This window comes from Thalassophryne amazonica, chromosome 18 (assembly GCF_902500255.1).
Source record: "Thalassophryne amazonica chromosome 18, fThaAma1.1, whole genome shotgun sequence".
NCBI classification, from domain to species: domain Eukaryota; kingdom Metazoa; phylum Chordata; class Actinopteri; order Batrachoidiformes; family Batrachoididae; genus Thalassophryne; species Thalassophryne amazonica.
Genome location: NC_047120.1, coordinates 62,944,242 through 62,967,129, shown reverse-complemented (window position 1 = coordinate 62,967,129; position 22,888 = coordinate 62,944,242). Strand labels below are relative to the sequence as shown.

At 39.8% G+C, this 22,888-nt stretch overlaps 1 protein-coding gene across 1 annotated transcript in view; it reads left to right on the top strand.

Annotated features, from left to right (window-relative positions):
* ca10a (carbonic anhydrase Xa) overlaps nt 1–9,717 on the top strand; it is a 496,009-nt gene extending 486,292 nt beyond the window's left edge. The window contains exons 7-9 of the mRNA XM_034193590.1: nt 207–361; nt 444–618; nt 9,428–9,717. Coding sequence (XP_034049481.1) covers nt 207–361; nt 444–618; nt 9,428–9,450 — 353 coding nt within the window. The 3' untranslated portion in view covers nt 9,451–9,717. The remainder of the gene's footprint in view (nt 1–206; nt 362–443; nt 619–9,427) is intronic.
* Nucleotides 9,718–22,888: the final 13,171 nt, after the last annotated feature.

Genomic DNA, 22,888 nt, shown 5'->3' with positions numbered 1-22,888 from the left:
TTCCGGTTCAAAGTAATTCAAAGTTTTTGGCTTTTTGACTGTGTGAATGAAAAATGATTGTATCTGATCTCAGTGAGCTGCCGACAAGTCAATTTAACTGTTGTTTCCTGTTTGAGGTTTGCAGCTTCATAACATGTTTCATTCAATATCAATGTTTTATGTGGGTTTTTTTTTTCTTTTTTAATTGCCATATTTTGTTCCTACAGATGACGCATATTTACTGACCGGCCTGAACATCGAGGAGATTTACCCAGAGACGAGTAGTTTTATCACATATGACGGGTCGATGACAATCCCGCCGTGCTTTGAGACCGTCACGTGGATCCTGATGAACAAGCCGGTCTACCTCACGCGGATGCAGGTGAGTCGGAGCCGAGTGTCCGAGTGTTTCCGCAGAGGACTTTCTCTTTGACTTTCTCTTTCACGTTCTCGTCTCTCCTCAGATGCACTCTTTGCGGCTGCTGAGCCAGAACCAGCCGTCTCAGATCTTCCTGAGCATGAGTGACAACGTGCGTCCGGTCCAGCCACTGAACAACCGTTGCATCCGCACCAACATCAACTTCAGCATGCAGGGCAAAGACTGCCCCAACAACAGGGCTCAGAAGCTCCAATACCGAGGTGCGGTCCGGCGATTAGCCACCACTGTATCATCCCTGACACATTATTACGACAGCGTCATGTTTCATCTGTAAAAATAACCCAAAGAGCAAAGAAATCATAATGGACATTTTTGCTTTTATTATTTTCAGTCAGATTACAAACTGAAGGATTCCTCACTAATGAAAAAAATCACTGAGTGCAGCAACAAAAAATGATTTTCAGCATCAGTTAATGTGCCAGTAATGATTTGGACGACATGAACAATGAGTCTTATGACTGGCTAAGAAAAAAAAAATTTAAATTATTTAAACTACGGTAATTATTTTAACTCTTATAGATTCACCTCAATGTTAGGAGTCAATCAATCACAAGCTGCCTTCAAACTAATGACCTCTGACACGAGTGTCCACGGTGGAAGCTGCTATCATGTAGCTACAGTCAGGTCAAGTATTTGGACAGTGGTTACCCCCACCCCCGCCTTCTGTGCTCCACCTCAATGGAGATGAAGTGAAACTATTAGGATGTTCTTGTGGCATCAACTTTGGGATTTAATACATGGAATTACAGCCACAGTCCCTCCACTTTCAGAGGCCATAAGTAATTGGATGAACAGCATGTCTGGAGATGGTAGTTCTACCAGAGAGACTCGGAAGGCAAGATAACATTGAATATTTAGTACATCATGATAATGTACAGAATGTTCGACAGTAGCAGTATGACTATTTCCAATCCTGCTGTTGGGAAAAAGCAAGGGCGGAGCCCATCTCCTGAGCAGTGGACAGGGACCAACTGGTGGTGGTGGGGTGGAGGAGGTAGCATCTGGTTGGCGAGCTATAAACAGAGAGCTGAGTTACAGCTTTAAAAGCCAATATTTTTAACATTCAGGCAGGTTTACATTAGGGTGTGATTCAAGCCAACTCGGATTTCAATGAAACTTGGCTCAGATATGGAACCTACCAAGAAACAAACTTTCCCAAAATTTCTCAACCGAAAACCAAATGGTGGCCTTGCCAGGGGTTATCATGTAGAGCTAAACTTCCTCAAAATTGGGCAAGTTCAGTACTTTTGTGCCCCATGGTGGCCAGCGCCATCAAGACCCCAATGTTTTTTCAGTTGCATTTGATAGAGTAGGGCCTCTATTTGTTGATAACATTGAAATCTGGTTGGGGTCTTGATGGCACACAGGGTTATGGGCCTTTAAATACAGCCAATTTCGTAAAATGACCAGACTTTGAGCACCCCCTATATTCAGTGCCATTGATCCCCCAACCTAATATGTATGTAAGATGAGAGTTTGCCTCCATAAGTCGTTTGATAGTTAAACTGGCTTGGGGACTCGACGGCGCTGAATGTTACACCACTATAAAGATAAGAATTTAATGAAATATCAGTTTTTGTGTATTTTTGCCTTGAACTTTGAGGGCCCCTGGCAAGGTCACCGTTTGGTTTTCGGTCGAAAAATTTTGGGAAAGTTCGTTTCTTGGTAGTTTCCATCTCTGAGCCATGTTTTGTTGAAATCCGAGTTGGCTTGAATCAGAGCCCGCCTGATCCTTAAAATAATTGGCTCTTAACTTTTTAAAGGACGCACATGTTTCCTAAGTTGAGAGTTGATGACGAAAGGAGATATCAGCTTCTGTTTAGAGATTACATTTTGTTGTTAATTTTGTTGTTGAATATTTAAGATGGGAGTCTTCTGGTAGAATTTTCACTATGCTGTTTAAGCTAGTCTTCAAAGCTCAATGATTGTGAAGAAAGCCACCAAGAATGACAACTTTGGAGATGTTCTAGGCTTCTGTCACTGTGACTGGACAGACAGTGAACAGTGCAACTTTTGTCTGTTGCATCATCAGTTATACAGCTTCAAAAAAAATAAAAAGGAAAACTCAGTATAACCATATTATAGTTGAAAATTATGCACACTGAACCCAAATAGAAAAAAAGTGATTTGTGCATTTTATGATCATATAAGGATTGAAGATGCACACAACTACAGTGCCCATAGAACCATTCAGTAAATTTTACTTTGCAGTAATTAATCTCACCCAATCCTTTTAATTGACTAAACTTTAATCTGTAATTTTAATGTTTCACAGCTATTTACCTCCTGTGAATTTCACACAAATGACAGGATATAATTTTTGATCAGTGAGCCAGATAAATGGCAACTCTCCAAACTAATGTGAACACTGGTCCCAAATGCCCTGAAATAATTTGTTTGATCACAACGTTTCCTTGGGTATACTGCTCGCAGGATTATAATTAATAAACTTTGTCATTTGAGTTGTGAGCTGGGACTGTCTGTGCTAAATTAGGAAAAAAACAACATGAAACTGGAAACATCACAAATTATTGTTAGAATTTATCGGTATTTACAGACTAAGAAGCAAAATGTCTTTTCTGCTTTGAATAAACAATGTTCTTTACTGTGTTTAAAAAATAAACTGCTTATTTTAACAATCAGCAACTAAAATAATAATGCATTGCAGCCATTGTTCTGCAAATAAATTGATTTGTGGTTCTTTGAAATCATCAGCTGAATGTTCTGAGGTCTGAAAGGTTCTTGTTCTGTTAAAAGCAACAGCACTCCAATAAATTAGCCCCTTTCACGTTAATAAGACACATTTCAAATATTTATTGTATTTTCTTGAGTGTAAGGCGAACCTGTCAAAAAATGCGTCATGAAGAGGAAAAAAGTCATAGAATGTAATTGCCGTAATATACGAGGTCTATTAGAAAGAACCGACCTTTTTATTTTTTCAAAAACTATATGGATTTGAATCACGTGTGATTGCGTCAGACAAGCTTGAACCCTCGTGCGCATGCGTGAGTTTTTTCACGCCTGTCGGTTGCATCATTCGCCTGTGGGCAGGGTTTGAGTGAGCACTGGTCCACCCCCCTCGTCGGAATTCCTTTTTCTGAGAACTTCCTCACATTTCAAATATTTATTGTATTTTCTTGAGTGTAAGGCGAACCTGTCAAAAAATGCGTCATGAAGAGGAAAAAAGTCATAGAATGTAATTGCCGTAATATACGAGGTCTATTAGAAAAGAAACCGACCTTTTTATTTTTTCAAAAACTATATGGATTTGAATCACGTGTGATTGCGTCAGACAAGCTTGAACCCTCGTGCACATGCGTGAGTTTTTTCACGCCTGTCGGTTGCATCATTCGCCTGTGGGCAGGGTTTGAGTGAGCACTGGTCCACCCCCCTCGTCGGAATTCCTTTTTCTGAGAACTTCCTGAGAGACTGGCGCTTTGCTTGATCAAAATTTTTTCAGAAACTGTAAGGCACATCCGAGTGGACACCATTCGAGAAATTCAGATGGTTTTCGGTGAAAATTTTAACGGCTGATGAGAGATTAAGGAGTGTTACTATTGCTTTAAGGACAGCCCACGGCGCCGGACGGCGCGCCGTGCCCCGAGCCACCGTTGTCAGCCTGTTTCGAGCTGAAAACTTCCAAATTTAAGCCTCTGACCCAGGACGTCGTGAGAGAACAGAGAAGTTTCAGAAGAGGTCGGGATCAGCAGTTTATCTGGACATTCCACTGTTAAAGGAGATTTTGTAATGAAAGACGTGCAGACGGATTCGCGTGTTGCCACCCAGCCGCTCATGGCACGGCGCCACAGAAAAACACCTCCATGTTGATAACCATTCGTAAGATTCAGGCAGTTTTCAATGGCTTTCAGTCGAGTGAGTATCCGAGAAATTGCTTAACAGCTGGGCATGTTCAAACTTGTCCTGTAATGCTTCCAACGGAGGTGTTTTGGTGCCGCGCGATGAGCGGCTGGGTGGCGACGCGCGAATCCGTCCGCACGTCTTTCATTACAAAATCTCCTTTAACAGTGGAATGTCCGGATAAACTGCTGATCCCGACCTCTTCTGAAACTTCTCTGTTCTCTCACGACATCCTGGGTCAACAGAGGCTTAAATTTGGAAGTTTTCAGCTCGAAACAGGCTGACAACGGCGGCTCGGGGCGCGGCACGCCGTCCGGCGCCGTGGGCTGTCCTTAAAGCGATAGTAACACTCCTTAATCTCTCATCAGCCGTTAAAATTTTCACCGAAAACCGTCTTAATTTCTCGAATGGTGTCCACTTGGATGTACAGTTTCTGAAAAAATTTTGATCAAGCAAAGTGCCAGTCTCTCAGGAAGAAGTCAGACAAAGGAATTCTGACGAGGGGGGTGAACCAGTGCTCACTCAAAGCCTGCCCACAGGTGAATGACGCAACCGACAGCCGTGAAAAAACTCACGCATGCGTACGAGGGTTAAAGCTTGTCTGACGCAAGCACACGTGATTCAAATCCATATAGTTTTTGAAAAAAATAAAAAGGTTGGTTTCTTTTCTAATAGACCTCGTATTTATAACAAATTTTGCGCATTAAGGAGCAGAAGCAAACAAGCTTATTGTTATTTTACGAGGAACAAGACACAAGTGCTTCTTTTTGTGACTGAACAGATGACCATATGTGGGGTAAACATGCAATGTAATTCATTCTTTGAAAATGCAAACACTGCTTTAGCCAGCAGAAGCTAATGAGCCAACAATCATAAAACACGAGAAAACCGTGTCTTTCAGTCACTGAAGGGAAAATCATATTTGAGGTAAATGTTTGGAATGTCTTGTATAAAATATCTGTGAAAGTAACAGACGTACCGCTACCTTAGGTTAGCCTCTTCTTTCAAGCTAAGCACAGGACTCTTAAATGTTCTCTCCCATAGTCGAAACAAACGTCTGGCTCAAATAAAATAAATAAATGTAATACATTTATATAGCGCTTTTCCATCTGCATCAGATGCTCAAAGTTCTTTACACATCAATGCCTCACATTCACCCCAATGTGAGGCTGCTGACATGCAGAGCGCCCACTACACACCAGGAGCGACTAGGGGATTAAGGACCTTGCCCAAGGGCCCTGAGTGATTTTCAGGTCAGGCTAGGATTTGAACTCAATCAATCTATTCAATCAATCAATTTTATTTATATAGCGCCAAATCACAACAAACAGTTGCCCCAAGGCGCTTTATATTGTAAGGCAAGGCCATACAATAATTACGTAAAAACCCCAACGGTCAAAACGACCCCCTGTGAGCAAGCACTTGGCGACAGTGGGAAGGAAAAACTCCCTTTTAACAGGAAGAAACCTCCAGCAGAACCAGGCTCAGGGAGGGGCAGTCTTCTGCTGGGACTGGCTGGGGCTGAGGGAGAGAACCAGGAAAAAGACATGCTCTGGAGGGGAGCAGAGATCAATCACTAATGATTAAATGCAGAGTGGTGCATACAGAGCAAAAAGAGAAAGAAACACTCAGTGCATCATGGGAACCCCCCAGCAGTCTAAGTCTATAGCAGCATAACTAAGGGATGGTTCAGGGTCACCTGATCCAGCCATAACTATAAGCTGTAGCAAAAAGGAAAGTTTTAAGCCTAATCTTAAAAGTAGAGAGGGTGTCTGTCTCCCTGATCTGAATTGGGAGCTGGTTCCACAGGAGAGGAGCCTGAAAGCTGAAGGCTCTGCCTCCCATTCTACTCTTACAAACCCTAGGAACTACAAGTAAGCCTGCAGTCTGAGAGCGAAGCGCTCTATTGGGGTGAAATGGTACTATGAGGTCCCTAAGATAAGATGGGACCTGATTATTCAAAACCTTATAAGTAAGAAGAAGAATTTTAAATTCTATTGTAGAATTAACAGGAAGCCAATGAAGAGAAGCCAATATGGGTGAGATATGCTCTCTCCTTCTAGTCCCTGTTAGTACTCTAGCTGCAGCATTTTGAATTAACTGAAGGCTTTTCAGGGAACTTTTAGGACAACCTGATAATAATGAATTACAATAGTCCAGCCTAGAGGAAATAAATGCATGAATTAGTTTTTCAGAATCACTCTGAGACAAGACCTTTCTAATTTTAGAGATATTGCATAAATGCATAAAAAATAACTCCAAGATTTCTCACAGTATTACTAGAGGTCAGGGTAATGCCATCCAGAGTAAGGATCTGGTTAGACACCATGTTTCTAAGATTTGTGGGGCCAAGTACAATAACTTCAGTTTTATCTGAGTTTAAAAGCAGGAAATTAGAGGTCATCCATGTCTTTATGTCTGTAAGACAATCCTGCAGTTTAGCTAATTGGTGTGTGTCCTCTGGCTTCATGGATAGATAAAGCTGGGTATCATCTGCGTAACAATGAAAATTTAAGCAATGCCGTCTAATAATACTGCCTAAGGGAAGCATGTATAAAGTGAATAAAATTGGTCCTAGCACAGAACCTTGTGGAACTCCATAATTAACCTTAGTCTGTGAAGAAGAGTCCCCATTTACATGAACAAATTGTAATCTATTAGATAAATATGATTCAAACCACTGCAGTGCAGTGCCTTTAATACCTATGGCATGCGCTAATCTCTGTAATAAAATTTTATGGTCAACAGTATCAAAAGCAGCACTGAGGTCTAACAGAACAAGCACAGAGATGAGTCCACTGTCTGAGGCCATAAGAAGATCATTTGTAACCTTCACTAATGCTGTTTCTGTGCTATGATGAATTCTAAAACCTGACTGAAACTCTTCAAATAGACCATTCCTCTGCAGATGATCAGTTAGCTGTTTTACAACTACCCTTCAAGAATTTTTGAGAGAAAAGGAAGGTTGGAGATTGGCCTATAATTAGCTAAGATAGCTGGGTCAAGTGATGGCTTTTTAAGTAATGGTTTAATTACTGCCACCTTAAAAGCCTGTGGTACATAGCCAACTAATAAAGATAGATTGATCATATTTAAGATCGAAGCATTAAATAATGGTAGGGCTTCCTTGAGCAGCCTGGTAGGAATGGGGTCTAATAGACATGTTGATGGTTTGAATGAAGTAACTAATGAAAATAACTCAGACAGAACAATCTGAGAGAAAGAATCTAACCAAATACCGGCATCACTGAAAGCAGCCAAAGATAACGATACGTCTTTGCGATGGTTATGAGTAATTTTTTCTCTAATAGTTAAAATTTTATTAGCAAAGAAAGTCATGAAGTCATTACTAGTTAAAGTTAAAGGAATACTCGGCTTATCCGCTTTAAGCTGCGGGTTTGTGAGTTATACCACGGAGTCAGGCACTTCTGATTTAAAGCTCTCTTTTTCAGAGGAGCTACAGCATCCAAAGTTGTCTTCAATGAGGATGTAAAACTATTGACGAGATACTCTATCTCACTTACAGAGTTTAGGTAGCTACTCTGCACTGTGTTGGTATATGGCATTAGAGAACATAAAGAAGGAATCATATCCTTAAACCTAGTTACAGCGCTTTCTGAAAGACTTCTAGTGTAATGAAACTTATTCCCCACTGCTGGGTAGTCCATCAGAGTAAATGTAAATGTTATTAAGAAATGATCAGACAGAAGGGAGTTTTCAGGGAATACTGTTAAGTCTTCAATTTCCATACCATAAGTCAGAACAAGATCTAAGATATGATTAAAGTGGTGGGTGGACTCATTTACATTTTGAGCAAAGCCAATTGAGTCTAATAATAGATTAAATGCAGTGTTGAGGCTGTCATTCTCAGCATCTGTGTGGATGTTAAAATCACCCACTATATTTATCTTATCTGAGCTAAGCACTAAGTCAGACAAAAGGTCTGAAAATTCACAGAGAAACTCACAGTAACGACCAGGTGGACGATAGATAATAACAAATAAAACTGTTTTTTGGGACTTCCAATTTGGATGGACAAGACTAAGAGTCAAGCTTTCAAATGAATTAAAGCTCTGTCTGGGTTTTTGATTAATTAATAAGCTGGAATGGAAGATTGCTGCTAATCCTCCGCCTCGGCCCGTGCTATGAGCGTTCTGGCAGTTAGTGTGACTCGGGGGTGTTGACTCATTTAAACTAACATATTCATCCTGCTGTAACCAGGTTTCTGTAAGGCAGAATAAATCAATATGTTGATCAATTATTATATCATTTACTAACAGGGACTTAGAAGAGAGACACCTAATGTTTAATAGACCACATTTAACTGTTTTAGTCTGTGGTGCAGTTGAAGGTGCTATATTATTTTTTCTTTTTGAATTTTTATGCTTAAATAGATTTTTGCTGGTTATTGGTGGTCTGGGAGCAGGCACCGTCTCTACGGGGATGGGGTAATGAGGGGATGGCAGGGGGAGAGAAGCTGCAGAGAGGTGTGTAAGACTACAACTCTGCTTCCTGGTCCCAACCCTGGATAGTCACGGTTTGGAGGATTTAAGAAAATTGGCCAGATTTCTAGAAATGAGAGCTGCTCCATCCAAAGTGGGATGGATGCCGTCTCTCCTAACAAGACCAGGTTTTCCCCAGAAGCTTTGCCAATTATCTATGAAGCCCACCTCATTTTTTTTTCTGGTCTCAAGCCCAACACTTTAAGAGAAGGAATATAAAAAGTTATATTCCCTCTCTTTATGGAGCGTGGGCTTTTCATTTGAAAGCATCATTTCTTTTTCTTCTTACACTAGAATGAAATCACCTCATTCAGTATACAGGAGCATCTTGTCACTCATGTAGACAGTAATATTTTGTGGCCATAAATAATTATATGTTTTTTCATACACAAGTAACACTAGAATACAAATTGCAGGACCTCCCAAACACATTTTTCAAAAAAGTGACTTATGCTACAGGAAATATGGTAATTTGCCATGTTTAGTGGTAAGTTTTTGTGATGGCTCGGAACCTATTGGCTGTTTTTTCCTTCAGAACATCCAGTCGTGCTATTTTCACATCACGGGTTCGGGTTAAAAAAAAAAAAATCACTTACGGAGTGCCGTGTCCATTAATCTGTGTTCTCACTGTTGTTGTGCTTTCTTCCAGTGAATGAGTGGCTCCTAAAGTAGCCATCCGTGAATGGAGCGAGGACACGAGTAAGCGGCCATCAAGGTTCCGTCTCATCTAAGATGATGTCATGGAACTGTACAAAGAAGAAGAAAAACATTATCAAAAAATAAGGAACTTTGCATTACCAGCGAAGAAACTCTGCATACATCGTGAATCTAACACACGCTAACGAGCCCTTTCCCCGCTGTATCATCGTCTGTACGAATATTTTGATACCAGTAAAAATAAAATTTAAAAAAAATTTGTTTTGGGGAAAACATAAAAAATAAACTTGGAAGCATTTATTGATGACTATCCAATTGGTACGATAATGTTGGGACATTGAAGCCTTTGTATATAAAAACATTATCAATGGGATATTACGCCCCCCCCAACACACACACACACACACACACACACACACACACACACACATGGTGAAGACATCATTCCAGTCACCAACGAGGCATGCAAACGGCAAAACAATGGACAGAACGCAGCCTTACGTGGTCAGTGTAAATAAAAGTCGTAAATTAACATTGAAAAAATATATAAAGAGGATTTAAAAAAAGATGAAAATTTTCAAAGCTTGTGGCACTTTTGACTTCTGGAGCAGCTGTCAGTCGAAGCTGAAGCTTTATTTTGGGTTTTACTGTTTACGTTGGTCATACACTGTGTTTGAGTCGTTATCAGCCCAATAAATGTCTGGAAAGTTGACTTTGGAAAAGCCGTCAGTACTTGAGGACCTCATTACTGTACCTGTATCTGTTTTGTACTGTTCCCTATTAAATGTGTTGATATGTCAGTATTCACCCTCAGAGGCGGCGAGTTTGGATCAACAACATCCTGGGAACATTTTCTTAAACAATGGGATTCAGCATCACCGTTTTCTTTGTGGCCGCGATGTGTTAGCACTGAAAGTGCAAACTTTTATCTTTACCTTCTAATGACCGAGTGGGGATAAATATTTACATCTGTTTCTGTGATATTTTTCAATCAGAAATGCCCGAACATCCAAGGGCGTTTTGTGGGATCATTTATGGCCCAGAAAGATATGTATGGCTTTTATTTTAAACATCAACAGGCTTTGATTTCATATAAAGTCAATAATTAATTATAACATATCTGTACCGTTTTACACCTAAAACAGTACAGAAAGTAATTCCCTGCTCAGCTGTTTCATGTTGAGGTTTGTCATTTTCTATAAACACAGGAAGTGTTCACTTTGTATTCTGGAATTAAAGCGCTAAAAAAGTCAAAAACACACCAGAAACTTCATTAAAACAAAACCACCAAAAAGACCCAGAAGACCAAGACAACAAGTGAAGGATGTTATCGAAGAACAAACTTTCACAGCAGCTGGCCAGATCAAGAAGACCCTCCACCTGTGGGCATGCCCGTGTTACCTCATCACCAGAGCAAAGAATCCTAAAAAAAAGAAAAGTTTAGTGTGAAGCACTCTGGAATAAAACCCCGTAGATACGAGTCAAAGATGAAAATACTTGCTTTGTCGCTGACAAAGTGTTTTGGTTGAAACTGATGGCTCACATTTAAAGTGTTCTAAATTACATTTTTACACATTCTAATGGCAGCCAAAAAAGTGTCTTCATGTGGTTTAGACAAAGAAGCAACACTCCCTCTGTGCTATGAGCTTTTCTGTGTGGCTGGGAAAAGGAACCTTTTCAAAACAGAGCTACAGTGACATCTAGTTGTAGAAAAAAATCTTTTATGGCACTGTGAAACAAACAAGCCAGCAAGCATGAAGACGCTAATGCTAGCGTCATTCGACATGACCCAACAGCCTGTTCACATTGAGACCTTCCCGCTCACGTGCACAGTGGTCACAGTAAGAGACGTCAACCAGACAATCACAGTAGAAGCTGCTGTTTCAATTTGCTTTGCACCGTGTTTATAGCAGCATCTGTCATTCTGCTTCTGAGTAAACTGTGATTTAAAAAATAAAGTGTTTGAACCACAGAATTCTTGGTGCTGAGACTACAGATGTTGTGATGATAGCTGCTGGCCGAGCTGGTAAACGAAGTTTCAAGATGTAAGAATGTAATAAAGTGAACCAGAACATCTTCAGTGACCTGAGCACCTTGATATCATGTCAGGGAGTAACATCTGCAAACCGAACGGAACAATCCCAACCTGATTTCCTGATAAAGCGGCGTAACTTTGTGTTGGGTCATCCTACTCTCCTACTACTGTCATCTTGTTTCTTCGACTGCTGGAAATCCGACCAGTGACCCCAGTGACCTTGACCTTCATCCAAATGTTTATCCATTGGATGGCCTTGGCAGGGCAAGTCCAGAAACCAACTACCTGTACCAAGTTTGGACCAAATCAGGATGAAAATCAAACTTCTTTTAAGCCGAATTACCTCAACCTTTTCTACAATGGACCCTTTAAGGGCAAATGGGGAGGAACAGACTAAGAAGCACTCAAATTATACTTTATTAAAAATAAAAACTAATAAATCGTGTACGTAAGTATTCACAGCCTTTGTCATGAATTTCCAAATTGAGCTCAGTTGCCTCCTGTTTCCACTGATCATCCTTGAGATGTTTCTACAGCTTAGTTGGAGTCCACCTGGGGTAAATTCAGTTGATTGGACATGATTTGGAAAGACACACACCTGTCTACATATAAGGTCCCACATTTGACGGTGCATGTCAGAGCACAAACCAAGCATGAAGACAAAAGAATTGTCTGTAGACCTCAGAGACATGATTGTCTTGAGGCACAAATCTGGGGAAGGGTACAAAAACATTTCTGCTGCTTTGAAGGTCCCAGTAACCACAGTGGCCTCCATCATTTGTAAATGGAAGAAGTTTGGATCCACCAGGATTTTTCCTAGAGCTGGCCACCCATCTAAACTGAATGATAAGGGGGAAAGGACCTTAATCAAGGAGGTGACCAAGAACCTGATGGTCACTCTGTGAGAGCTCCAGCATTCCTCTGTGGAGAGTGGAGAACCTTCCAGAAGGACAACCATCTCTGCAGCAATCCACCAATCAGGTCTGTATTGTAGAGTGGCTAAATGGAAGCCACTCCTTAGTCAAAGGCACATGGCAGCCCACCTGGAGTTTGACAAAAGGCACCTGAAGGAGTCTCAGACCATGAAAAACAAAATTCTCTGGTCTGATGAGACAAAGATTGAACTCTTTGGTGTGAATGCCAGGTGTCATGTTTGGAGGAAACCAGGCACCATCCCTACAGTGAAGCATGGTGGTGGCAGCATCATGCTGTGGGGATGTTTTTCAGCAGCAGGAACTGGGAGACTAGTCAGGACTGAGGGAAAGATGAATGCAGCAATGTACAGAGACATCCTGGATGAAAACCTGCTCCAGAGCGCTCTTGACCTCAGACTGGGGTGACGGTTCATCTTTCAGCAGGACAATGACCCTAAGCACACAGCCAAGATATCAAAGGAGTGGCTTCAGAACAACTCTGTGAATGTCCCTGAGTGGCCAAGCCAGAGCCCAGACCTGAATCCGACTGAACATCTGAAAATGGCTGTGCACCAGCGCTCCCCATCCAACCTGATGGAGCTTGAGAGGTGCTGCAAAGAGGAATGGGAAAAAACTGCTCAAAGATAGGTGCACCAAGCTTGTCATATGAATAAGAAGACCTGAGGCTGTAATTGCTGCCAAAAGTGCATCAATAAAGTACTGAGCAAAGGGCTTGAATACTTACGTACACATGCTTTCTTAGTTTATTATTTTTAATAAATTTGCAAAAAATTCTAAAAACCTTTTCTTAATGTTGTCATTATGGGGTTCTGTGAGTAGACATTTGAGGAGAAAAAATGAATTTACTCCATTTTGGAAAAAGGTTGTAACATAAAATGTGGGCAAAAGTGAAGTGCTGTGAATACTTTCTAGCTAAACCATTACATAACAACTTAAGGTCTAATTTGTTGAAACAACACAGAACTTTGAGAATTTTTGGGTCTTTTTTTTTTGTGTATTAAAATGATGCTGTAGTGTGAAGTTTTGCTCTTTTAGGTCAAACACAAAAGCAGAAGCAGCTCAGGTGCTGACAGTCCGGTTGTGAGGTGCCATTTGTTACATCGATCCCTCTCCCGGCGCTCCTTCATGACCTCCTGATCAATTCCGGACGCCTCTTCTTGTATCTGTGATGTGGAGAGAAATGCCTCCTCGGAGCACATGCCTGTGCACATGTATAGGAGTTTGTGCTTCCCCCCCCCCTGATTTGTAATGAAAAGATGGTGAAGGAGGAGGCCGAGGACGGTGCTCTGCAGCCCGCCGGCTCCTGGGGTTATGGAGGCCATTATTCTACTTAATGTAGGAGACTGAGGATTTGCACTGAAGCTGGAGGACGGACAATAATATACGCCTAGTGATTCAACCCCCCAAAGTCCCCGACCCCACCCTCTGCAAATAATCAGTTTTACACCGCTGGTTCCACAGATGCTGTAAATCTCGGCGGAGCCGGCATCTATCCGGCGCTGCCAAAAGCGATGAATGTTACGAGGTGTGTGCACGCCGCCACTCTCAGATGTTCGGGGGACGTTTACTGAGATCACATTAATAAGAGTGCACAAAGCCAATGCCACACTGGCAGTGAGACCAGAGCAGAACAGCTGCTAGGCCAAATCGAAAGTGTGCGAATGTCTGCGTGCGTTCAGACTCCGGACACAAAAACGTGATGTGAAGTCGGCGCCTGTGGAGTGCAGCAATTCCACCAAGCCCTTTTGTTGTTGTTGTTTTTCTGGGAAAATAAACCCCATCAACAATCTGTGAAACACCTTCACATAAGCTCCGCCCTCCTCACTCAGCTGGTGCAGGTCATTACTGGTTATATGACACTATCAGACTGAGGTGGGCGGAGCTAATGTTTCTTTTAAGAGGACCGACTCCACTTAACGGGATCAGGTCTGCTCAGAGTGCGCGACTAAGACATTCAACTAGTAAAGTCGTTCGCGAGCCTGATGTTACATGATGAACACATTAACGATTCATTTCTCAGCCATCTACATGCTAACGATCTAAGCTATCACGCCGCGTTGTCGTGGTTCTGACTGAAGCGTGTTTGTATTGATTATTATTGCCCTACAATAGAAAAAAACTATATTAGTTACGGCAGAATTTCATAAACTCATTATTGAGTTTTATTCTTGCTGGTCAAATAGCGCCACCTACAGGAAGGACATATAACAGCACGTAAAGCTGTGCAGAAACGCCAGCTGACCCGGTGACCTGCCATGAATTCCGTCGTTGCATGCTGTCTTTTTGTTGCTGCTGTAAATTTGCTCGCAGGCTTGTAGCCGTTTTACCGCCTCAGTAAACGACACTCGCCTGCTCGTAAGCAAAGAAATAAAACCTGCAAGGAGCCACTGAAACATGAAGGACTGCTGACTCCATTATGGCCCCAACATGCCCCCTCCACCTCTCCATCTCTCTCCCTCCTCCTCTCTCCCACTGGGCTTTCATTAGCTGACAGATGGGGGCGCTCTCCCTGTGCAGGTGGAATAAAGTTACGCACCTGTGAGCCATTTAACGACACGGCTGGGGGGGCGAAGCTGCGCATCCATGTAGAGAGGAACACGCAACACACAAAGCAACAACGGTGGTGGCGGCACACTGAGGCCTTCAAACATGTCTTCTGATGGCGTCAGTCGTGATGGTGAGACTGAACTCCAGCCGCGAGCATCACATCGCAACTGAAAGGATTCCTCAAAACAAACTGAGCCACGTTTCACAACGCAGACCGTGCAGTGCTCACGCACATGCACCTGTTGCGAGCAATGCAAGGGTGTGCGTTACGAGGCCACGTGCGCCTTTGCACATTTTCTCTACATCAGCGTTTAATATAGTTTAATGTAGTTTAAGCTGCTTTTAAACGCAAGTCGATCGCAGGTGGAATCTCCAATATTATTAATTGAGATCAAGATTTAAAGTTTTCGTTTGACTCTTTGATCATTTCCGCCGATCTTAAGGAATCCTGTCACTCTAACACATCGCGTGGAATTTTGTGATCCACTGTAAGATGCTAACGAGGTGTTTAATGAACGTATTGTGAGGTAACGGATCCTCACACGTGTTAATTGAGAACAAAATAATTAGAACAAAGGAAAAGAAAAGTTCCACAATTTTTCAGCTCTGGTGGAGCTGTGAGCTCTGAGTGCTTTTCTAGTTTAACACCAACTCATACTTTTATGAATCCGGCTTTTAAACCGGATTCAGTTCAGTTAAATTTGGCACAATCTTATATTTCCAAACAGTTCTACACAGAATAAAGTGGTTTAAGCTGCTTTTAAACTGATTTAAACTGGATAGTAGACATAATTTAAAAATAAATAAAACTGCTTTGAAATGGATCCTGACCAGCTATTTAACACCAGATTCGTGATCAATCTGACATAATCTTGTTGTCACACTTTCCAAACAGTTCTATACTTAGAATAAACTGGTTTAAGCTGCTTTTAAATTGATTTAAACTGGATATTAGACATAATTTAAAAATAAATAAAACTCTTTTGAAATGGACCCTGACCAGCTATTTCACACCAGATTTGTGATTAATCTGGCATAATCTTGTTGTCACACTTCCCAACAGTTCTACACTTAGAATAAACTGGTTTAAGCTGCTTTTAAACTGATTTAAACTGGATATTAGACATAATTTAAAAATAAATAAAACTGCTTTGAAATGGATCCTGACCAGGTATTTAACACTAGATTCGTGATCAATCTGACATAATCTTGTTGTCACACTTTCCAAACAGTTGTACACTTAGAATAAACTGGTTTAAGCTGCTTTTAAACTGATTTAAACTGGATATTAGACATAACTTAAACATAAATAAAACTGCTTTGAAATGGATCCTGACCAGCTCTTTAACACCAGATTTGTGATCAATCTGACAATCTTGTTGTCACACTTTCCAAACAGTTCTACACTTAGAATAAACTGGTTTAAGATGCTTTTAAACTGATTTAAACTGGATACTAGACATAATTTAAAAATAAAACCACTTTGAAATGCATCCTGACCAGCTATTTAACACCAGATTCGTGATCAATCTGACATAATCTTGTTGTCACACTTTCCAAACAGTTCTACACTTAGAATAAACTGGTTTAAGCTGCTTTTAAACTGATTTAAACTGGATATTAGACATCATTTAAAAATAAATAAAACTGCTTTGAAATGGATCCTGACCAGCTATTTAACACTAGATTCGTGATCAATCTGATATAATCTTGTTGTCACACTTTCCAAACAGTTCTACACTTAGAATAAAGTGGTTTAAGATGCTTTTAAACTGATTTAAACTGGATATTAGACATAATTTAAAAATAAATAAAACTGCTTTGAAATGGATCCTGACCAGCTATTTAACACCAGATTTGTGATCAATCTGATAATCTTGTTGTCACACTTTCCAAACAGTTCTACACTTAGAATAAACTGGTTTACACTGCTTTTAAACTGATTTAAACTGGATATTAGACATAATTTAAAAATAAATAAAACTGCTTTGAAATGGATCCTGACCAGCTATTTAACACTAGATTCGTGATCAATCTGATAATCTTGTTGTCACACTTTCCAAACAGTTCTACACTTAGAATAAACTGGTTTAAGCTGCTTTTAAAATGATTTAAACTGGATATTAGACATCATTTAAAAATAAATAAAACTGCTTTGAAATGGATCCTGACCAGCTATTTAACACTAGATTCGTGATCAATCTGATATAATCTTGTTGTCACACTTTCCAAACAGTTCTACACTTAGAATAAACTGGTTTACACTGCTTTTAAACTGATTTAAACTGGATATTAGACATAATTTAAAAATAAATAAAACTGCTTTGAAATGGATCCTGACCAGCTATTTAACACTAGATTCGTGATCAATCTGATAATCTTGTTGTCACACTTTCCAAACAGTTCTACACTTAGAAGAAACTGGTTTAAGCTGCTTTTAAACTGATTTAAACTGGATATTAGACATCATTTAAAAATAAATAAAACTGCTTTGAAATGGATCCTGACCAGCTATTTAACACTAGATTCGTGATCAATCTGATATAATCTTGTTGTCACACTTTCCAAACAGTTCTACACTTAGAATAAACTGGTTTACACTGCTTTTAAACTGATTTAAACTGGATATTAGACATAATTTAAAAATAAATAAAACTGCTTTGAAATGGATCCTGACCAGCTATTTAACACTAGATTCGTGATCAATCTGATAATCTTGTTGTCACACTTTCCAAACAGTTCTACACTTAGAATAAACTGGTTTAAGCTGCTTTTAAACTGATTTAAACTGGATATTAGACATCATTTAAAAATAAATAAAACTGCTTTGAAATGGATCCTGACCAGCTATTTAACACTAGATTCGTGATCAATCTGATATAATCTTGTTGTCACACTTTCCAAACAGTTCTACACTTAGAATAAAGTGGTTTAAGCTGCTTTTAAACTGATTTAAACTGGATATTAGACATCATTTAAAAATAAATAAAACTGCTTTGAAATGGATCCTGACCAGCTATTTAACACCAGATTCGTGATCAATCTGACATAATCTTGTTGTCACACTTTCCAAACAGTTCTACACTTAGAATAAAGTGGTTTAAGCTGCTTTTAAACTGATTTAAACTGGATATTAGACATAATTTAAAAATAAATAAAATTGCTTTGAAATGGATCCTGACCAGCTATTTAACACCAGATTTGTGATCAATCTGACATAATCTTGTTGTCACACTTTCCAAACAGTTCTACACTTAGAATAAACTGGTTTACGCTGCTTTTAAACTGATTTAAACTGGAGATTAGACATAATTTAAAAATAAATAAAACTGCTTTGAAATGGATCCTGACCAGGTATTTAACACCAGATTCGTGATCAATCTGACATAATCTTGTTGTCACACTTTCCAAACAGTTCTACACTTAGACTAAACTGGTTTAAGATACTTTTAAACTCATTTAAACTGGATATTAGACATAACTTAAACAACTTAAAAACAGATATTAGCCTTTTTATTCGGAACTGACCCAAACCAACGCTTTAACTCTGAATTGTAAATAAATTTAAGGAAAAATATTTTTGACTGTTTAAACCCACAGAGTCATTTTAGATTATGGATGATTAAATAAACAAAGAAATTAAGTCATTTTGAGGCAACACCTTTGATTCTAACAAAATGTGAAAGGTGCTCATTTTTGAGACAAAATATTTAATTGGAAACAAAAAAAAAATCAATCATGATTGTTTCAGCCCTGCTGTGCATCAGTTATTATTTTCAAGAATAAATTAGTTATTGATATAAATCAATAACCTGCAGTCAAAAACATTTGGGGTTATTTTTTTTTTTTCTCACATTCTCAAGATGTTGGGTTTTGTGTGGTATTGTTGTTGTCGTGGGCAACAAAAGTTTTATTTCTAAACTTGTAAAACTACATTTATAATTCTCATCTTGGCAGTTTAACAAAATTATGTGTTTTAGCTGCAAAAAAAAAATGTTCGTTTTATTAACGACGTCTCACATCATTAATAAAACGACTAATTAAAGCCTTGCTGACCAAACTGTCTCCAGCAGCAAAACAATAGTCTCTGATCTTTTTTTATTACTCGTGTCTCTGTTCTTGAGAAAAATCCAATTAAGAGAAGGAAATCGCTCTGTTGTGCCACATCACATTAATTATTCAGCAGGTTTTTCCATCTGATTCTGGGAATCCTGTGAATGTTAAAGACCAGCCAGATGTGCTCTGATGTAAAACTTTATTTTACTCGGGAAAATAAAATACTTTTTTGCCCCACTGGTGCTGATGTAAATCTGTGTTTTCTGTGGCATCATGAATTCCAGCGGGTTATTGTTCCGTGTTTCACTGACCAGCTGGAAAAAAAAAAAAATCTACTAGTCAGCTCGTCAGTGTCGTTATGATTTGTTCCTGTTTACAGACGTGGCCTAATATTGAAGCAGGTCCTGAGATCCCTCAGTGCCTGCGCTTATCCCCACATTCTATAGCATGAAGATCAGAGTCTACAACTCCCCCTGGTGGAGACGCAGATTCCTCTCTCAGCCAAGTTTGGTACCCATTCAGAGCTGGGTGGCTTAACTTTCAAATTGTCAACACAACTTAAAAAGGGACATCATGGTCTGCGACCAGAGTACCAGAGAATCCTTGGTTTGATTCCCTATCAGACAGGAAGATCAGTAAGTCGCCTTTGAGCAAAGTCCCCCAAGTTGCTCCCTCACACCATCGCTCATTCACTCAGTAAGAGAGAAATATGTGAATAAACTAACATTCAGTCTTTAAAGTTTCACAGGCGCATCCTGATCTCATCCATCACCATTGTACCACACGTTATGACCCTGAACGCATCATATAAAAAAAATGTCCAACTGTGAGGAAGCTTTTCCATCTCCAGAGACATTTACCTCAAGGTAGTAGTAAAGCTGGACCCTGACAGCTCTGACAGCAGGAAACCTGGAGTGTGGGTTTGAAGAGCGTTTGTGGCTTTTGGTCCAAAGATTCTGTGACAGAGAGAAGAAAGAAGGAAAGTGTCACAAAGTGATGCTTCGCAGACGGAAGGACGTGGAAACATGGAGGGGGAATAATAAGTAGTAAGTCCTTTCAACGCCCACTGGTGCTCATCTCTGGATTCTGTAGCGTGACGCAGATGAGAGTCTACAACTCCCCCTGGATGGGACACCAGTGCGGTGCAGGTTCCTCCTCCAGCTGAGGCTGGTACCCATTTACATCTGGGTGGACCAAGACAATGCAGAATAAGTGTTCTTTTCCAAGGACACACCCGGGAATCGAACCCAGATCCTTATCCACTCAGCTACAGTACCCACTCTACACTCTTGACTGCATTATAAACATGTACATTTAGCAGGGGTACCATTTCTTGGACCTGGGTTTCTCTATGTGCACAACAAAACCATATTTATGGTGCTTTTCCACTGAGGGCACCTGCTCGACCGTGTCGGACTTTTTATGTTTTCTATTGTACCTCGTCCTGTTTTTGGTCCCAAGGGAGGTGAGACAACAACTAAAAGGTGACGTGGAAACGCTGCAGATTACTGATTGGTCGGGGAGAATCGTAATCACTGTGCAAACAGGAGACAAAATGTCCTGAATCTCTCATCTGTCCATCAGGAGCAAGATCTCAAAAACTCTTTAGTGGGTTTACTTCATTTTTAGTTTAATACTGAACATTGTCCTGATATATATATATATATATATATATATATATATATATATATATATATAGTAATCTGTAAAAAACAAAATACAAAAGAGATATTTTTCAGCTTTGTCTAAAATTTCAGCAACCGTTTGTTGGATTTCTGCCCCCTGCTGGTTGTGTTTAAGACCATGCCTTTCAGCAACTTTACGACTCTCATCTGACATCATTTGTTTCTAACAAAAATATCAAATTGTCACATCTGTTCAGATGAATCAGCTCATAATTTGATATTTTTACCGATGAATCAATGATGATTAAAACTGTTTTATGTCAGTAGTTTCAGCTTTAATCAGGAAGCACTGATCTCCATGACATGTTGAAAGATGTCCCTCTTTAATTTTCATTTAAGAACAGAAAAAGAAAAGTTTAGCCAAATTTACATAAAAAAAATAAATATAAATCCAACAAATTTTTGGATTTGATTGTTCCATTTTTGAACCACTTGATGACCTCTGATCATCTCATTTTTCCCTCCACTGACTGATTCATCCTTTCATTTCTATTAACAGATTTTCCAAAACAATGACGCCGCACAGCATTAATCCTGTGATTTGATTTGGTCCATTTGATTATTATTATGGCCTGTGACAATTTGCTCCCTCTTATCTAAATTACTTTTTCTTTTTTGTTCAGCAGCAAACACAATGTGAAAACAGAAATACAGTCAAAGTGGAATCAGGATACTACAGGGGAAAAATGTCAATTTGGGGGAATGAACTGAAGAATAAGAGATGAAACAGACATCAACAAATGGGATGATTAAGAATGTTTAAGAGAATTTCTCTTATTTATCTGACAGTTTAGAAGAAAACAGGCGGTAACATCCAGACCGTCAATAGCAGGTAATGTGGCTATGAGGGGCTAAAAAAAAACTTGAGGTATAAATTATGACAAAACCTCAGGATTTGATATTATTTCCTTATAAAAAAAATAATTACAGAAAAAATAAAACCCATATAAGATAAATTCTTATGTAATTAATATGCATGAACAGATAAGAAATGATTGTCTCTGAGTGTGGTTAGCCGCTAATGTTAGCCTGTGCTGTATGAGTCACGCTAAACTGCTGCCTCGTGTGATGCTAATTATCTTAATGGCACAGTTGAAAGTTTAAATCTGGTAAAATCATGGAGTGGGTTGGATCCTGATGTTTCCTGATAAACACAGAAAACAACATTATTGGCTGTCAAATTAGCTGAATGCTAACAAGCCAAGCTAGCACAAAAAGTCATTGCAGTGACAGAGTTCAGATAAATCTAAGTCACGAAATCAGCTCCCACAACTTATTTATTCTCCTTTATTTAACCTGGTAAAAGACTTATGAGGTTAAAAAATCTTTTTTCCAAGAGTGACCTAGCTAAGAACTGTTCAGCATAGTCATCTGATCGCATTTGGCACCAAGTCCTCCCGAGCAGGTACTCTGCTCAGCAAAAGTCGAGAAAAGTCTTTTTTTTTTTTTTTTTCTGAAGCTCAACTGGGGAAAAAATCCAGTTGAACTCATCTTAATTCTGAGTGAGCTTAAGAGCACTAGCGCATGCTCTCAGACTTGACCTGACTTGCTGCATCCACGGAATTGCCCCAGGTCCTGGACGGCAACCACACAGGCAGATACCCAGTCTGCCTGAGTGGTTGATGCACACTCCAAATTTGTACTCCATATTTGATACCCTGCAGAAACGGTTTCCAGGTTTGGACCCAGAGTTGTGCCTAACCTGCCGACAGAGACGAGTGAGGGTTGGCACCAAGCTGGCCGGGAGTCCGGCTCAGCCTGGTAACACTATGAACATGTTCAAAGCTGGTGCAATTATAAACCAACCTTTCATGAGTTGTATTAAGCCATGCCCCCATACACATCAATTATTAACAAGCATAAAGATTCTGACTCAGTACGGTAAATCTGTTGATAGCATGCTGTCTTTAAAAGCTGACTAGTGAGGACAAGTGAGGGGAGCCACCAAGACACAACTACAAACTTCAGAGGCATTGACACAGAGAAAGACTTTGCTAAAAAGAAGAAGCAAAATCTCAGTTTGAGTCTTAAAGTAAACAAGTCAAGTCTGGAAAACGTGAGCCTAGATTTCACTTTCTTTTCAAGAAAGATTTCTGTTGCTGCAGAATCCTGCTGTTCTGAGTTTCTGCTCACATCATTTTGTAGCTGCATTCCATTATATTTATGACACATTAACATCTCAAAGCCACTTAAAA